The following is an 18,461-nucleotide window of genomic DNA, read 5'->3' on the forward strand; positions in this document are numbered from 1 at the left end:
CCTGTGCTCTGCTGCCTCCTAGCTCTGTGACCCTGACCAAGTGAATTCGTAAACTCTAAGACTTAGTTTCCTTATATGTAAAATTTTACCTCTGAGGGTTGTGAAAATTAGAGATATCAAGTAGGCAATGCTTAACACAGGGCCTGGCACAGAATAGGCGCTCAGTCACCCTAGGCTGTTGGTGGAAGAAGTGGCTATAGGAATAAGAGAGGAGAAGATGAGAGCATCTGGGGACAAGGAAGTCATGAGCTGCTGCAGAGGGGGCTCTCCTGTCTCACCTTGCCCACAGCACTAGTCCAGGCCTCCAGACTGTCAGCTCCATCTGTGCCAAAATGCTGGATCCTCCCCGCAGTGAGGATGAGTTCAAAGGAAAAGGGGAACCTGGAGAGAAGATGAGGTCAGGGAGGCGAATGGGGCCAATGAAGGAGGCTGTCAGGCTGGAGGTTGGGAAGAGAAAAAGGGAAGCTCGGTGAGTACGGGGTGGGGGTGGGGCTGTTACCTGTCAAGGTCACCTGGGTCAGTGGGTGGGGGGCTCACACCCAGACATACAACATCCTGGGGCTGTATAAAGCTGAGGGGTTCAGGGCTGTTTTCTGATGCAAACATTTCCAGAGCTGCTCCCAGCACACACCATAGGCGGGGGGGAGCTGAGGCGGAGGAAGACAGTTAGGGGGCAGCAGACCTCTGGGCCCACCCCTTCATAGTTTCCATTTACCATATTTATTCTGTGCCAAGCCCTCTGCCTATGTATGATCCCAGTCATCTTCACAATAACCCTATGAGATGTTAAACTTAGTCCTGTTTTGCAGATGGGGAAACTGAGACTCAGTTTCAGTAGCTTGCCCAAGACACATAGGAAGTAGCAGAGCTAGGATTTGACCTCGACAACCTGACTTCAGAACAGATGCTCTGAACTATCACTCAATGCTGCCACCTGGCATGGTCCCTCTCTCACCCCCAGGGCCTCATCCCACTCCTAGGCATGGCTCCGCTTTCCAATCCAGCCCTCTCCTCCTTGTCCCTCTACAGTAAACTCAAACCCATCCACTTTCTTTCCCTGTATCTTCTCATCCCTTAGCTCCCCCTCACCATCCCGGCCCCTGCGAGGGGGTGAGGGTCCAGCTTTGTTGCTGATGGGACTGCAGTACAGGAAGCCGCTGTAAGTGGCAGGCACCACCACCTCATTGTACACACCAGGAGAGGGGTCTGCAAGGGGAAGGGGAAGTAGTCAACTGAACCAAGTGCAGCGGGATCACCTAAACCCCTCTGGGGGAAGGGATGAAATGGAGGAAGACGGTGGGACCTGACTCCACCAGAAGCACAGCCAAGTAGAGCTCAAAGGAGCTGGATCCCTCACTACCCAGACTGCAAAGGAGAGAGGCAGGAGGTAATGAGATGGGGAGGCCTCTGGCCCAGCCTCTGCCCATGCCTCTCCCCACCAGCCACCAACCAGACTGTTAGCTCTGGGTGGGCACGTCAGGGCATGTGCCATCCTGTAAGGGTCTCAGCCCGGCTGGCCTGACCAATGGAGATGAGTGTCACTAAGTTGATCACTTTTTGAGATCAGACTGTCTCCAGGGAGATCAGTCCTGACCTATGGGTCAGTCTGTCAGGGGTGGACCAGCACTAGCACCTGGGAGACGCAGACCCTTCCCAGCCGTGACCATCATCAGCTATCGCATGACAACAGGAAATAGGCCCTGGCAGATCTGAGGGTTTAGGAAACTGCCCAGGCTGGGCCACTCTGATCGGCTAATTGAGGCCCCCTAAAAGAACTGAATCACAGGTCGGATCAGAGAATTCCTGGGAGAGGGGAGAGAGGAAGCACTTGGGGGGATGACCTGAGGGCAAGAGGCTAGGGCAGCTGCCATCGAGGGCTGGGGGGGACCAGGGCTCCTCGCCCTCGAAGGCCGAAACACAGAGGAGCTGGGTCATGTTCTTCAGCAGGTTGGGTCCTGCCACAGCTGCGCACAGTGCCTGCAGGGAGGGAAAGGCCTCTGTCAGCCCCAAAAGCCAACCTGAGAGCGCCGGGGACAGTTGTATGACCACCAAAAATAGCCCCCACCACCGAAATCTAGGCATTCCAACTCAGAGAGTATTACCTGACCCCCCACCCCCACCCCAGATCAGCCCTGCTCTGTCCCTCCTACCTGGAGAAGCTGGCTATGATCCGGGTACTGAGGGTGGGGCTTCCGGAAGAGACCCAGCCGGTACTTTCGGGAGATGAACTCTCCCCGGGGGCCAGGGGTCGCATCTGGATGCAGTCCCTCACCTGGGGGTAGGCTCCCTGCCCAGAAGCGGTTGGCACGATTATTTCCCAGGACAATGAACAACTGTGGGACGACAAGGGGCAAAGGCAGCTGACAGGAACTCAAGAGTCCTCAGATGTTCCATTTCTGTCCCCAGGCTGGCCCAAGCCTGCCTCTGGATGCTCCCTTCCACCCCTCCCACCATCCCCCTATTCCACCCCTCACCTGCACTATCTCATTACTCCAGACACTCGTGTCCAACTTCAGGCTCTGTACCTTGGAGATCCCGGAACCCAGGGCCCGGTGCTGACCTGTGAGGGTGTGTGAGGGTGTGAGGGGCATAAGGCATGGGTGCCCTGAGCCCTCCAGTCCCAGCCCCTCCTGTTCCCCACAGGTCCTTGACGCCAGTCCTCACCTGCACACTGCTTGCAGATGACCACCCCCAAATTGACAGCAGCCCAGTCTGGTCGAGAGGCCCCACAGTCCGCACAGTGCCGGTTCGCCCGATTAGACCAGATCTTCTCAGCCACCTCGTAGTCAGACAGTGTCTCAGTTACTGCTTCCTGCAGAGCGGCCGCCCAGCTCTGCCGAGCAACCCCAGACTCGGCTGTGAAGCTGAGGGGTAGACAGCCAGTTCGTGGGCTTGGACCTTGCTTCCATGTCCCATCCCCTGGCCCTTCCTGCAGGAGCCACCACAGGCCACACCTGGGGCAACCCAGACCTTTCTGACATCTTGACCCAGTTCACTGGACTGCCATCCCTGCACACTCACTGACATCTTACTGAGGAGGCCTCCAGTCCTCTGCACCCCTAAAAGTCCTCCCCCAAACGTCCCCCAGCCTTGCCTCCCACTGGTCCAGGCCCCACCTGAAGCAGCGATGGGGTGTGAGCAGGTCAAAGCTTTTACTCTTGGTCTCCCGAACGCTGCAGCCCTGCAGTTCGATGAAGCAGATCCCGATGCCCAGAGAGAAGGCCTGGTGGGGTCAGGGTGGGTATCGTGAAGTCCCAGAAGGGACGAGTTCAGGCCCCTCAGCCCTGGCCTGACTCTCCTCACCTGCTCACTCTTGTACAATGCCAGCTCTCCAGGGCTCAAGGCAGCAAACACCTTGGCCTTGTGTCCACGAAGCTCCAGCATGCCGGTGCGGAGGGGTCGAGGTGGCTGTGGGGGCCGGGGGTGGCCCAGGAGGCGCTGTTCCTTCAGGCAGGACTGCAGCGTGGAGCACCACGTGTCCCGCTGAGCTGGTGGGGATGGAGAGGCAGGTCAGTGGCTGTTGCTCACACAGCCTCCCTCCCGCCCACCCACCCTGACCCAGGGGGCTGTGGCTGTCACCCTCGCTCTCTGTGCGGAACACGAACACCCTCTGGCTGGTGATGACCTGGAACTTGTTGTCCTTGCTGCTGCGGGTCATCTCAATGGCAGTCAGTGGGATCACACCCTTAGGGAAGGGGTCCTGGAGAGAGAGCTCAATAATCCATGAGGACAGGAACTGAGCCATGTGTGTCAACCCCTGGGTCCTGCACCAGCTTTTATGAGATTAGCATTCAATCCACAAGCAGTGGGTACAGCTGCTAAGCCAGCTACTTTAAATGCTGACATCAGTCATGCAGTCACCACCTCCCCACAATGGGCTTCCCTCCTTCCAATTCTGAGCCCCTCTCAGCCCTCCCTCTCCCTCAACTCCATGTCACATCTCCCAGCCCCCACACCTTGTCACTGCCAAAGTACGTCAGATTCCTCCCGTTGAACTGCACAAAGCGTCTCTGGAAGACATAGTTTCTGAGAAAGGAAGGAGGCAAGATCAGTATTTGGGGTTGCACAGGGTTACAGCGATCATAGGGTCTGGAGGCACTTGGAGCCCGTCCCCCAAAACTACCTCCCAGCCTCTCACTTCTCCCTCCCTTCCCCTCCCAGCGCCCACCCCTGAGGGGAGAGCTTGTCTAGCCAGCCACTGAGCAGGGGCATGGGGCGGTCTGCTGTGAAGGAGAAGCTGGCATAGGGTGAAATGAGGTCATCACTGGTCTCCTCTGTGTCCAGGGTGGGCGGTGAGAGGGTGGAGTCTCCAGGTAGCTCAAGACTGGCATAGCCAGCATCCTCCCGTGCCTCCAGATCCTGCCTGCTGAGCCTTGTGGGGGCCAAGACGGGGAGGGACACACATTAGACAAGTACCCTGGATATCCTCTTTGTAATTTCTCCACCCTACTCATATCACCTAATAATAGAATGTCTGGCAGGTACTGGGTCTGCTTTTCTTTTTCTTTCTTTTTTCTTTTCTTTTTTTTTTTTTTTTTTGTGAGATGTAGTTTTGCTCTGTTGCCCAGACTGGAGTGCAGTGGTGCAATCTTGGCTGACCGAAACCTCTGACTCCCAGGTTCAGGTGATTCTCCTGCCTCAGCCTCCCTAGTAGCTGGGACTACAGGCATGCACCACCACACCTGTCTAATTTTGTATTTTTAGTAGAGATGGGGTTTCTCCAAGTTGTCAGGCTAGTCTTGAACTCCCGACCTCAGGTGATCCGCCTGTCTAGGCCTCCTTAAGTGCTGAGATTACAGGCGTGAGCCACTGCGCCTGGTCTCTTTTGAGACAGGGTTTTTCTCTCTCTCTCTGCTGCCCAGGCTGAGTGCAGTGGTGCAATCATGGCTTACTGCAGCCTTGAACTTCTGGGCTCAAGGGATCCTCCCACCCTAAGCAGCTGGGACTACAGGCATATACAGGCCACCATACCTGACTAATTTAAAAATTTTTATCTTTAGTAGATATGAAGTCTCGCTATGTTGCCCAGGCTGGTCTCAAACTCCTGGGCTCAAGTGATCCTCCTGCCTCAGTGTTCCAAATTGCTGGGGTTACAGCTGTGAGCTACTGTGCCCAGCCTGAATCTGCTTTTCAAACAGGAGAATAGGGAGGTTCAGAACCCAAAAGATTACCATGGAGCTGCTTCCCTGAGAATACTTGGAATTTTTCTTGGGAAAATTTCAGCCCATTTCCGTGACAGTAGTATGACTTGGATGGAAAAGTTTGGGAAGGGCTGTGTAAATGGCTCCCTGTCATGGTTGCCCATGGCTAATCAATATGTCTCAGCTCTTTCTCCAAAAAGTTCTTGGCTGCTCCCTGGATCAAGTTCCCATCAACTGGGGTGATGCAAATTGCCTAACTGGCCACCTGCTTTCACTCTTGCCCTCCCTCCCGCAATCATTCTCCCACAGCCACCAGAGTGCTCTTTTAAAAATGGAGATGAAGTGGCCTGGCACAGTAACTCACACCTGTAATCCCAGCACCTTGGGGGCCAAGGCGGGAGGACCATGAGGTCAAGAGATCAAGACCATCCTGGCCAACATGGTGAACCGCACCCCCGCCATCTCTACTAAAAAAATACAAAAATTAGCTGGGCGTGGTGGCACACACCTGTAGTCCCAGCTATGCGGGAGGCTCAGGCAGGAGAATTGCTTGAACCCAGGAGGCGGAGGTTGAAGTGAGCCGAGATCGTGCCACTGCACTCCAGCCTGGCGCCTGGTGACAGAGCAAGACTCTGTCTCAAAAAAAAAAAAAAATGGAGAGGAGGCTGGGTGCAGTGACTCACGCCTGTAATCCCGACACTTTGGGAGGCCAAGGTGGGCTGATCATGAGCTCAGGAGATCGAGACCATCCTGGCCCAATATGGTGAAACCCCGTCTCCACTAAAAATACAAAAATTAGCCAAGTGTGGTGGCATGTGCCTGTAATCCCAGCTACTGAGGAGGCTGAGGCAGGAGAATCACTTGAACCTGGGAGGCAGAAGTTACATTGAGCTGAGATCGCACCACTGCACTCCAGCCCGATGACAGAGGGAGACTCCGTCTAAGAAAAAAAAAAAAAAATGCAGATGAGACCATTTTACTCCCCTGCAGGAAGCCCTTCAGTAGCATCCCATTTGCACTTAGGTTAGACCCAAATTCCAGTGGGCTGCAGAACTTGTACAGTGAGGCCCATGGCCACTCCCCTGACCTCATCCTGTGTTGCCCTGGCCCTTGCTTACAGCCACATTCTCCTTCCTGTTTTAGGGCCTTTGCACACGCTCTTTCCTCTACCTGGAACTTGCCTCCTTCCATGCTTCCCTGGGCTGCTTTTTCTCATCTTTCAGGTCTTTGCTTATGTTGTCTTCTCAGAGACGCCTCCCTTAACTACCCTGAGTAGATTCCTCTATTATTCTCTATCACTTTCCAGAGGTTCTCAACCCTAACAGCACAAAATCACTTGGGAAACAGTAAAAAATATCAGTACATGGGCTCCACACCAGACACTTAAATGTGAATCTCTGGGAGTAGAGCCCAGGCACTTGTGGTTTTAAAAGTTCCCCAGCCTATGATACAGGTAAGGTTGAGAATTGCTACTCCAACTTCGGTGTTTCCTACTTCACTGAGAAATTGAAGTAATCAGATGAGAACCCCGCAGACTCCCAGTGCTATGTTTACCCAATTTCACACACATCTTCTGTCTTCCTCCTGTGACTATAATAAACACCCCTGTCTAAAGCCAGATCCTCCTCTGTGCACTTAATCCTATTTCTCTCTATTTCTCTCACCTATACAATCACTCTAGACACCCCCAACTGTCCTCTCCCCTACATAACTAACTGTCCCTCCCTCCCAGATCACTCCTATTCACCTACAATGCACCCAATAAAACACTCTTTTCTTGGCTCTACTTCCACTAGCAACAATTGTTCCAACTCTCTGCTCTTCTTTACAGAAAAATTCCTCGAAAGACACGCTCTATACATTTCTTTTCTCTCTTAAAACCCACTCTGATTGGGCTTTTGCCCCATTACTTTGAGACTACACCTGTCGAGATCCCTAGTCACCTCCAATTCCAAGGGTTAATTCTAAGTCCTATCATACACAGCAGCAGACCCCTCAGCCTCATAGGACATAGCTGCTGGCCTCTCCCTTCTCCTACTTTCTTCACTTTGCTCCTATGACATCACATTCTCTGGCTTTCTACTTTGCTGTCTATTTCTCTTCTGTCTGTTTTGCAGATTCTTCCTCTTCTCCCAAACCTCTAGATATGGGAGTGCACGAGGGCTTTGATTTTGGGCCTCTTCTCTATCTGGGCTCACTCACAGCTCTACACACCCATCTAAGTGCCGACAACTCCCAGGTGTAGGTCTCCAGCTCCGACCTCTCCCCAGACTCTAGACTGGTCTGTCTCGTGGTCTATTCTTCACCTCTTCTTGATGGCGTAACTTACACCTCAAACAACACGTCCAGAACTGCACCCCCAATCTATCCTCACCTCCCACCTGCCTTAGCACAGTCTTCCCCATCTCAGACCAAGGCAGCTCCAGAAACTTTCAGGTGCTCAGAACAGTGCTGTCCAGCAGAAGTCAATGTGAACCAAGTACATAATTTTCCATTTTCTAGTATCCACGTTTAAAAAAATTAAAAGAAACAGGTGAAATTAATTTTAATAATATATTTTATTTAACCCAATATATCCTAAACATCAACATTTTAGTATGTAATCAACATAAAAATTACTAAGATAATTTATGTTTATATTTGTTGTATTCATCCAGTATTGCTTTTTCTCATATGGTCTTTGAAATCCAGCAGGTGTTTTACATTTATTGTGCATCTCAATGGAGACTAGCCACGTTTCATAGGCCCAGTAGTCACGTGTGGCTAATGGCTACCATACTGGTCAGCACCAGCTCAAACGGAAGCCCTCAAAGTCATTTTTCATTGCTCTTTTTTCTCACAGAAGAATGGAGAGGCCAATTGACAGTTTGCCTTCAAAATAGAGCCACTTCTAACACTATACTCTGAGGTCTCTCACCTCCATTACTGCAAAAACCTCCCAACTGGTCTCTCTGCTTCTTCTCCTTTTGTCCCTACAGACCACTCTCCACACAGCAACCTGGGGAATCCCTTTATAAAGTCAAAACTACTCCAATGGTTTCCCATTTCACATAGAATAAAAGCCAAAGTCCCTACAAGCTCTTACCTTATCTGGCCTCTTGTTTTAGTTTTTTTGTTTGTTTGTTTGCTTTGGTTTTGGTTTTGAAACAGGGTGTCATTCTGTTACCCAGGCTGGAGTGCAGTGGCATGATCTCATTGCAACCTCCACTTCCCAGGTTCAAGCAATGATCCTGCCTCAGCTTCCCCCTAGTAGCTAGGACTACAGGTGTGCACCACCACTCCTGGCTATTTTTTGTATTTTTAGTAGAGATGGGGTTTCACCATGTTTACCAGGCTGGAATTGAACTCATGACCTCAGGTGATCCTCCCACCTCAGCCTCCCAAAGTGTTGGGATTACAGGTGTGAGCCACTGCGCCAGGCCCTTATCTGGCCTCTTTAACCTCTCTGACTTCATTTCCTGCCATTCTTCCCACCCTGGCCCATCTGCCCCAGCCAAGCTGCCCTGGCCTTCTCATTGCTCCTGGGTCCCCTTGGGCACCCACCCGCCTTGAGACCTCTGTTTCAGCCACTCCCCCTGCCTGGAGCACTCTTCACCCACATATCTTCATGGCTAACTCCTTCAAGTTTTTAATCAAATGTCATCTTCTTAATGCTCTGCTAACTGTAAATGAAAAATTGCAGTCCATCCATTTTGTCCCTTAGCTCTCCCCCGCCTTTTTTTTTTCTGAGACGGAGTCTTGCTTTGTTACCCAGGCAGGAGTGCAGTGGCACTATCTTGGCTCACTGCAACCTCCACCTCCCAGATTCGAGCAACTTTCCTGCCTGAGCCTCCTGAGTAGCTGGGATAACAGCTGCCTGCCACTGTGCCCAGCTAATTTTTTTGTAGTTTTAGTGGAGCTGGGATTTCACCATGTTGGCCAGACTGGTCTTGAACTCCTGACCTCGTGATCCGCCTGCCTTGGCCTCCCAAATTTCTGGGATTACAGGTGTGAGCCACCGTGCCCAGCTCTTTTTTTGTTGTTTTTTTTCCCCGCGTCACTACTACCTCCGCCTCCTGGGTTCAAGCAATTCTCCTGCCTCAGCCTCCCGAATAGCTTGGATTACAGGCATCCACCAGCACACCTGGCTAATTTTTGCATTTTTAGTAGAGCTGAGGTTTCACCATGTTAGTCAGGTTGGTCTTGAACTTCTGACCTCATGATCTGCCTGCCTCGGCCTCCCAAAGTGCTGGGATTACAGACGTGAGCCACCGCGCCCGGCCAGTCCCCCAGCCCTCTTACTCTGCTTTATTTTTTCCATGGCACTTAATGACTTTTAACATTCTACAGTATTTAACATATTATGTTTATTGTTAATGGATTATCTCCCCACAAGGCAGGAAATTCTGTGTACACTGATCTATGCTGAGCATCTACATCTGGCATATGATAGTTTCTCAATAAATATTTGTTGAATGAACAAACGAAAAACACTTCTGACCAGGCACGATAGCTCATGCCTGTAATCCCAGCACTTTGGGAGGCCAAAGCGGAGGGATCACCTGAGGTCAGTAGTTGGAGACCAGCATGACCAACATGGTGAAACCCCATCTCTACTAAAAATAAAAAAATTAGCCGGCTGTGGTGGCACGCACCTGTAATTCTAGTTACTCGGAAGCCTGAGGCAGGAGAGTCACTTGAACCCAGGAGGCAGAGGTTGCAGTGAGCCGAGATCACGCCACTGCACTCCAGCTTGGGCAACACACTCCATCGCAAACAAACAAACAAAAAATCACAAAGAATTCTGGGGACCACTTGCACAGTTGACCATTTATTTAAACCTGGAAAACCTCCCACACAGAATAATTCTGCTTAAAACTTCAGGGAGTGTGCTGTGTGATAGAGTGAGACTCCGGCTCAAAAAAAAAAGAAAAAGAAAAGCACTTCTCCCAATTTTCCATTATATAAGTAGATACATCATGGCCACCACCGACTCAGCTGCTCCTCCCTCCCATCACTTTCCTACTTAGTACTCACCTGTGTTCAGTGCTTTCCTGACAAACACCTCTGCCCTCTCTTCTGTCAGTGGCGCCTGGAGTCCCCGCAGGCTGGACACCATAGTACAGGCAACCAGGATCCATGATGTGCACTGGCAGGAGGAGAGGGGGACAAACAGGGAAGAGGAGATCACTGGGAGTGTATGAGATCCTGAGGGTACCATCCCTCTCCCGAAACCCGTAATAACCCAGTTACCTGTGCCGGTTGTGGGCCTGAGGGCAGGGATGGGGGCAGCAGTTTGGGAGCTGTCTGGGGCCCTGAAGGGAAAGATCTATTGGTTACTTAGGAAGAGAGGAGGTAGAACAAGCCTTCATGCCCAGCTCTCCAGCTCCGTCCTCTTCATGCCCTCCTCCCCACTCCCCCCAGCATCAGCCCCAGAGAGCCAACCCTACTCACTTGTCCTGAGCTGCCTGTGCCCTGCCTCTTAAGTCCAGGCCAAAGTAGATGGAATTAGGCATCATCTCCACAGTGTTTAGGGCTGAAGATTGCTCAGAGGAGGAAGTAGGGAGAGGAGGGGGCCTTGGGCTGGGCTCTGGGCTCCTGGACACTCCTGGTCCCCAGAGGGCTGGGCTCAGCCCAGGTCTCTGAGTGGTGGCAGGGCCACTGAGTCCACCAAACACTGTCCTGGGCTTCGGCACGGGCTTGGGGGCCTGGGCTTGGGGGGCTGGGTCGGGGGATGGTTCCATGGTACTATCTGACTTGGGATCCAGGGAGACCTCTGCGGTGCTTGTCTGCAGTAGGCGCAGAATGCGTTTCCGGTGCCCTGTGGCGCTGATGCCCAACTGCTTCAGCTCCTCGTGGCCCAGGCCCCGGGCTGCACTTGCTGTAGCCAGGCCATGCTGTCGGAACGTGTCTGCATACTGCTCCAGGTGCACCGTGGCCAGCCACACAGCGATGTCCAGGTCCTGAGGGGCAGCCATGGGGGCTCAGGCCATTGCTGGGGGGAGGGGCAGGGTGAAGGGAGGGCTCAGGCTGAGATTCCCCCTCCCTGCCCCAAAGTCTGGGGCCTGGACAGTGAGCAGTAGCCTCCAATCTTCCTTCAAAGAAAGATCCTGAAAGGCCTGCAATCTGGAAGCAGAGCCATCCCGGAACAACAGAAATGGCTCTCTACTTAGGGGAGGGGCTTCATTTGAAGTGGAGGAAACTGAGGCCCACAGAGGGGAAGGGGCTTGCCCCAGGTTCACAGCAAGTCAGTGCTAATGGTTGGCTCCCCAGCTTCTGCCCACCCTGGGTCTGGGTCAAAGCTCTGCCTCTGCCTGACTGCACATCCAACTGAGTAAGCATGGGACAAGATGCTAGAACGCTGCGGGGGCAGAGTGAGGTAGGGAGGTGTGGAGAAGGGGCCAACGACGCGGCCAGATCAGCTGTGGACTAAGGTGGGGAGAGGGGCCACTTAGGTAGGAGGAAGGAGCTGCAGACCCCACTCCCTCTTATTTCCAGAGCTGAGGTATGCAGGCCTGCCATCCTAATCCTGGTTGTTCCCAGTCCTTCCTCCCCTTCCACCTATTGTCTCTGCTCAGACTTCCTTCCTGTCCCTCCCCTGGCCGCCCCCACATCCTGTCTGCCTTGGTCAGGCTACCCAGAGAGCCCTAACCGGTCCTAACATGTGGGGTCCCAGCCCTGGGTGGAGACTACTTTAAGAATAAGGATGGGGGCGGAGAACCAGGCCAGAGAGATGAGGGACCAGAGGTCTGGGGTACTCCAGAGGCTTCTAGACTTTCCATCCACTGGCAGCATGTTCACATGCTGTTCATATGTGTGTGCACATGCCTTGTAGCGACTCAGCAGTGCGAAATGCCATCCCCCGACCTCTGCTTTCTCCAAGCCTTCTTTTTCTGAGCCTGCCTTTTCCCTGCCCATTCCCTTGGGCTCAAGTCTCCATGCTCTGTCCCCTTCCGCCAGCCTGACCCTAACCCTAATCTACTTCGTAGACCTATCTCTAATTATGTGGCCCCTGAGTTTTATCTCTGCCTTGTCCCTGTCCCTGCCCCACTCCAACTCAACCCCCAATCCATCTTTGTCCCTCTCCTTGTCCCACCCTCTTTTGCTCTCTGTTATTAAGCCCGTCCTTGATTCAGTCTCCAATTCTAACCAGATCTTAAGCTGTATCTGTCTCTGTCCACCTTTGAGCCTGGGTTTCTGTGTCCGCCTCTGCCTGCACGGCACTCTCCCTGTTGCTCTTGTGCTCTGTCGGTGACCAGGACGCCCCCTCCGTCCCAGCATCAGTGCTGGCCTCCCTCTGCCACTCTTCAGCTGGGCCTCATTCCCAAGCCAGGGCCGGTGTGCTGAGCCTCGGGGCCTGAGTCGGGGCCCGGCTTCCCGGTGACTCAGGCCCGGCTCGAGGGCACGGGACTGGGAGCCGAGGTGCTCGCGGGACAGGAGTGGCGGGGGCGGGGCGGGCAGTCGCGGGTCTCACAGGCTGCAACGAGGGAGGGGGCGAGGAGGGACCGGGCAGCAGGAGGGAGGGGCGGGTCGTGGCGGGGGGCGGGGGGGAGAGGGCCGCCGGCGCCGAGGGGGCCCTGGGAGCCCACGAAGGTCCTGGAGAAGGTGATGGGGAGGAGTCTGGGAAGCAGGGACCCGGGGGGCGCGGGGGTCCTCACCTCACTACGCGGCCGCCGTCCGCTCGCGGGTGCCCGCCGCGCGTCCGAGGCTCCGGGTCCCGCCGCGCCGACCCCGCCTCCTCTCTGCCCTCCCCCGCTGGTCCCAGCCCCGCCCCGCCCGGCCGGTTCCCTCCGCTGGGCCCCGGCCACTCCTTGTGCAAGCGCAGGCCTTCAAAGGGTTTGGGCTCCTTGCCCAACCGCCCTGCTTATCTCCGGGTCTGCCCGTCTGCCCTTTCGCAGGCCGAGAAGGGACCAGAACACGTTGGGACCGAGACAGCCTCAGGGAGAGGGACAAAGAGGCAGAGACCTGGACAGAGATGGGGATGGAGGTTGAAGCCGAGAAAGGAAGAGCGCCAGGGACGGCTTTGCATCCTCTCCGCTGCTCCCACGCCCTCCAGTCCTGCCAAAAGGGAGGAGGAAGGGTCGAGCGCTAAGCCCCTAGGACACCTCTCCCACGCCCAGCACGGTGGCTGGACCCTGGCATGCTGAACGTCCAGAATTCATGGGAAACCACAGCCTTCCAAGCTGCCCAGAGACTTGGCCTGGGCAACAAGCGCAGAGACCCAGCAGAGGGGTCCCCATCTGCTTCTCCCAACCCCAATCCCCAAGGGCCCAGCCTAGGTTCCTCCAAGAGATGATGGTCTGGTCCGCAACATCCCTACTTCCAAAGCAAGGTTTGAGGCTGCTGTTTGGGGGCAGGCGGTTCCCTGAAAGCGCAGTGATCAAGCAACCAGCCGTTTCATTCGTGGGAGAAGCCCACTCTCCCACCCTAAAATTTCAGGGGGAATGTGGGGAGGCCTGAGAAGGAATGGCTCCTCTCTCCTTCCCCCATCTTGCCCTGACGCCAGTCCTGGAGCCTGTCTCCCAGGGGCCCAGGCACTTCCCCCTCCGAGCAGGGCCAGTGTTTGGCTGTGTGTGTTTGTGTGTGTGTGTGTGTGTGTGTGTGTTGGAGGGGGGGCGCTGGCCGGCTGTGTTTTCCTGTTTGTATGAGAGGAAGTTGGCTGTGAGTCAGCAGACGCAGGAACTGTCAGTAGCAAGGGGAAGACCCCTGCCTCAGGGGAAGAAGAGGGGAGTGGGAGGAAGTGGTTCCCACCTCTTCCAGTTGCCCCAGCTAGTGGTGGGACTGTCATCTTCAGCCTCCTGGAGGCCCCATTTCCCTGGTCTTACCTTTGAGAAAGAGAGTGATAGTAATAAAATAATTAATAATTGCAATGGCCATAATAAGGGCTACCAATCATTGAGAGCTGACTATGCCCTAGGCTCTATGTAAACATTACTTTGCAAACTTTGATTAATCCTCACAAATATCCCTGTAAATAGGAAATTTTATCACCTCTATTTTACAGATAAGGAGACAGGGAGCATTAGCTAAATTGCTCAAGACCCTGCAGCTAGAAAATAGCCAACTCTCCAAGTCTACATCTGTAACTACCATGCTCATGTACTGCCCTGGACAGGACCCCTGCACCGTGTCCTTTTTTCTGGATGGGCAGCTGTGGTGGCAGTGAGAATGCTCCTCACAGACCTTACACTATGAGCAGACTTTACATTGTAAGGAGTGAAATTAACTGCCAGGTGTGGTTGCTGACGCCTGTAATCCCAGCACTTTGGGAGGCAGAGGCGGTCAGATCACTTGAGGTCGGGAGTTTGAGACCAGCCTTACCAACATGGAGAAACCCTGTCTCTACTAAAAATACAGAATTAGTGGGCATGGTCCAAAAGGCCTATACTCCTAGCTACTTGGGAGGCTGTGGCAGCAGAATTGCTTGAACCCAGAAGGTGAAGGTTGCGGTGAGCCAAGATTGTGCCATTGCACTGCAGCTTGGGCAACAAGAGCGAAACTCTGTCAATAAAGAAAGAGAGAAACAGAGAAGGAAGGAAGGAAGGAGGGAAGGAAGGAAGGAAGGAAGGAAGGAAGGAAGGAAGGAAGGAAGGAAGGAAGGAAGGAAAGAAAGAGAGAGAAAATAACCAGTGCCCCTACCTGCTTCTCTCGGAAATCTAAGGCCAGCTTTTCACTGGGCTGCTCCCAGCCAATGACAGAGCTCAGCAGAGATCCTAAGGCAGGCCTATTCCTGGGAGATAGGGGACTCCTTTGACAACTGACTTTGGTTCAAGAATTTCCCAATGGCTTTGCCAATGCTCCTCTCAAACTTCCTTCCTTCCCTCTCTCCTTCACAGCTCTCCCATCTCTGGGCCCCCTCCTCTCTCACAGGCATCTCCCCTAGTCAAATTCTCACATTCTGCCTTGGCAGCTTCTTCTTGAAGGACTCAGACTGACCCAGCAAGAGAAGGGAGCAGGAGGTTTCAGGAATGGGTACTGGGGAGTCCAGATCAGGAGCTAGATGCAGTTTTGAACCTTTTTGTGCCATGTTCCCCTTTGGCAATCTGGTAAAGTATATGGCCCCATCTCAGAATAATATTTTAAAATCCATAAAATAAAATATATAGGATTACGAAGGAAACCAATTATGTTGTAATACAGTTATAAAACCAGTGTGATATAGTAATATATGTGCTTCTTTATTAATGCTTTAAATAAGATCTAGTGGTAGGTTGATACCTCACATAATTTTGACACAGTGATGAGCATAAATGGTATTTGAAAAGATCTGCAATACTGTAATATAATATAAAAATATATGTGATTTCTACTGGTGACAAAGCCATAGTTACAGCTAAAATGACTGGTTTGTTGCTATTGTAATAATTGAAGGAAATGTTAAATTTCAGCTAGAGATTAGTGAAAGTAATATTCTTTTCTCATCCAAGTCCACTGACTCCAAGTTAAGGACACCAATGCCAGATGATGGGGCAAAGCCACAGAGAGGGACACCCTGCTTCTATCCCTCAGACCCCACTTCCCTTCTTTGGCTCATTGATATAGGATGGGTGGAGGCTTCTGGTCCCTGGCTTGTGTCTTGCTTCTCTCTTTATCCCTGGCTCTCTTTCTCAGTTCTATTCTCTTCTCTCTGTCTGCCTCTATCTCTATTGCTCTGTCTCTCTTCCTGTTTCTGTCTGTCTCTTTCTTTTTCTATCTTCCCCTGAGTGTATGTCTATCTTTCTTCACTCTCTGAATCTCTTTGTGATGTCCTCTGTGTCTGTCTCTCTGTACCTCTGTCTGTGTCTGCCTTTCTCTGTCTTCAGAATCTGTCTCTGAAGGGATAGGACAGACTCAAGGGTAGCCTGGGTGCAGTGGAGCAAAGAGAATCTATTGCTGCTAGAATCCCTGGGAGCTAGATGAGGACGTGATCCTGGGCCTTAGGCTCTGGCCTGGGAAGCACAGGTCTCTTCTTCCCCATCCTCTCTTTCTTTTTTTCTTTTTTGTCAGAGATGAAGTCTTGCTCTGTCACCCAGGCTGGATTGCAGTGGCACAATCTTAACTCACTGCAACCTCTGCCTCCTGGATTCAAGTGATTCTCCCACCTCAGCCTCCAGAGTAGCTGAGACTACAGGCACCCGCTACCATGCCTGGCTAACTTTTGTATTTTTAGTAGAGATGGGTTTCACCATGTTGGCCAGGTTGGTCTCGAACTCCTGACCTCAAGTGATCCTCCTGCCTAGGCTTCCCAAAGTGCTGGGATTACAGGTGTGAGCCACCACGCCCTGCCTCCTCTCTTTCATACTTAGCCTTTCAAAGGCAAAAACAGGTTGCAGGGGATAGAGGCATCTCAGGCCCCAGAAGACAATGGCTAAGACACCTGTGACCTGAACGTGGATACAGTGAGATCTTTGCCTCAACTCCTCTCTGTGGAGCTGTAGCTGAGGGGTTCAGGTGTCACAGCTTTTCTCTACTCTCCTCCTTCTGGAGAGCACTGACCCTGTCTCGTGAGGGCACAGGGATTCATAAACCTGGCAAAGCCTGTAGCAGACGTGAGCCCTGGCCCCTAGGAGATGTGCAAAAAGAAGGTCTGTGAGCTCAAGGGAGGAAAGTATGGATTTCTGGGGCTTAATCTTTGAATACTCAAAAATGAGGTAGAGCACCAGGTGAGCCATTCACTTGGAGGGATATATGCCTTCAAGATGATTTGGGTGGGGGAAGGCTGTTGGTCTGAGAAATCAGGAAAGGAGAGTAGTCACAAGTGTCCTGAAAGAGCTGAGCCATCTAAGATAAGAGGCAGGGGGAATGGCAGTATGACAGGTGAACCAGGTCATAAGAATGGGGTTGAAACTGAGTAGCAGGGGTGGCTAGCACCCCTTGGAAGGCTTCTTCCCTAGGAGGCTATCTTGGGCCCCTGCTCCCTAACCAGACCTCTTTCGCCCTTGCTGTCAAGGAGTCTGCTTACAGCAAGATGAGCCGTGCCAGGCTGAGCAAGGGAACTCACTTTACTCCAGAGCTAGCCTGGCAATCTAGGCTGAGCTGCTTTTACCTTTTGGGGTACCTTCTGTGGCTCTCTCAGAGCTTCATGGACAAAGGGTACTAGGAAGGGACTCTCTCCAAACCTAAATCCTGAGACCCCATGGACCCAGTTCACCCTGACTAGAGAGACTGCATTAGTGAATATTATCAACTTATTTACCTGCTCTGATGTAACCCAAATATAAGCTGCAGGGCTCATGTGACCCAGGGAAACCAAAAAGAGTCAACAGGCTCTCCAATACTTCATCTCTCAAAAGACCTGAAAGCCTATGCCAATATTTCCATGTTGCTCACAGTCTTTTGAGTTTTGTTTTGTTTAGTTTTGTTTTTTGAGACAAGGTCTCGTTCTGTCACCAGGGTGGAGTGCAGTGGTGCAATCTCAGCTCACTGCAGCCTTAACCTCCTGGGGCTCAAGCGATCCTCCCACCTCAGCCTCCAGAGTAGCTGGGAATACAGCTGCATGCCACTGGGCCCGGCTAATTTTTGTATTTTTTTGTAGAGACAGAGTTCTGTCATGTTGCCCAGGTTGATCTTGAACCCATGAGCTTAAACCATCCACCTGCCTCCTGCCTTAGCCTCCCAAAGTGTTGGGATAACAGGTATGTGCCACCATGCCCAGCCCACAAATCTTAATTGTCTGGGACTTCTCACTCCTCAATACCTAATCTCTCTAAAGTTCTAACAAGAACCAGCCCTGTTTTTCTCTTTCCCAAGATTTTTATTGCTCAATTTAGCCTCTCTGGGATTTTGCAGGGAGGGAGGAATAGGAAGGAACATGACATTAGTAAGTCTTAAATCTTAATCTTAATACACGGGACAAAAAGGACACTAGTGGTTGGGCAAGGTGGCTCGGCCTATAATCCCAACACTTTGAGAGGCCAAGGAGGGCAGATCACTTGAGGTCAGGAGTTTGAGACCAGCCTGACCAATATGGAGAAACCCTGCCTCTACTAAAAATATAAAAAATTAGCTGGGCGTGATGGCACATACCTGTAATCCCATCTACTCAGGAGGTTGAGGCAGGAGAATCACTTGAACCCAGGAGGCAGAGGCTGTAGTGAGCAGAGATCACACCATTGCACTCCAGCCTAGGAAACAAGAGCAAAATTCCATCTCAAAAAAATGGGGGGGGTGGTTGGATGGAGCACCAGCTAGCAGAGGAAAGGGAAGAATCAAGCAATGAGGAGATGTAGAAGGGAATTCTTCAATAGTCCCTTCCACGTCTCAATTTGCTCTCCACTCAAATGATAGACTATTAAGCCACAATCAGTTTGGAGGCCACTTTGTTCACCAAAGTGGACACTATGTGGTAATTAAGAACAAGGT

At 52.3% G+C, this 18,461-nt stretch overlaps 1 protein-coding gene across 21 annotated transcripts in view; it reads right to left on the reverse strand.

Moving 5' to 3' along the window:
* The window catches only part of ARAP3 (ArfGAP with RhoGAP domain, ankyrin repeat and PH domain 3), a 28,441-nt gene extending 15,617 nt beyond the window's left edge, over positions 1-12,824 (reverse strand). For 4 of the 21 annotated variants that reach the window (XM_078361468.1, XM_078361461.1, XM_078361454.1 and 1 more), the window contains exons 1-16: positions 12,779-12,824; positions 10,575-11,115; positions 10,374-10,435; positions 10,158-10,269; positions 4,169-4,372; positions 3,957-4,026; positions 3,580-3,736; positions 3,304-3,488; positions 3,117-3,223; positions 2,665-2,864; positions 2,475-2,560; positions 2,151-2,333; positions 1,842-1,977; positions 1,090-1,206; positions 500-647; positions 279-381 (exon numbers count right to left, since the gene is read on the reverse strand). In XM_078361468.1, coding sequence (XP_078217594.1) covers positions 279-381; positions 500-647; positions 1,090-1,206; positions 1,842-1,977; positions 2,151-2,333; positions 2,475-2,560; positions 2,665-2,864; positions 3,117-3,223; positions 3,304-3,488; positions 3,580-3,736; positions 3,957-4,026; positions 4,169-4,372; positions 10,158-10,269; positions 10,374-10,435; positions 10,575-11,098 — 2,394 coding nt within the window. In that variant the 5' untranslated portion in view covers positions 11,099-11,115; positions 12,779-12,824. Of the gene's footprint in view, positions 1-278; positions 382-499; positions 648-1,089; positions 1,207-1,841; positions 1,978-2,150; positions 2,334-2,474; positions 2,561-2,664; positions 2,865-3,116; positions 3,224-3,303; positions 3,489-3,579; positions 3,737-3,956; positions 4,027-4,168; positions 4,373-10,157; positions 10,270-10,373; positions 10,436-10,574; positions 11,116-12,270; positions 12,598-12,778 lie in introns of those variants that run through there. The other 17 variants (XM_078361463.1, XM_078361456.1, XM_035287130.3 and 14 more) reach the window with 15 other exon arrangements.
* Between the last annotated feature and the right edge of the window lie 5,637 nt (positions 12,825-18,461).

Source organism: Callithrix jacchus, chromosome 2 (genome assembly GCF_049354715.1).
Source record: "Callithrix jacchus isolate 240 chromosome 2, calJac240_pri, whole genome shotgun sequence".
Classification (NCBI taxonomy): domain Eukaryota; kingdom Metazoa; phylum Chordata; class Mammalia; order Primates; family Cebidae; genus Callithrix; species Callithrix jacchus.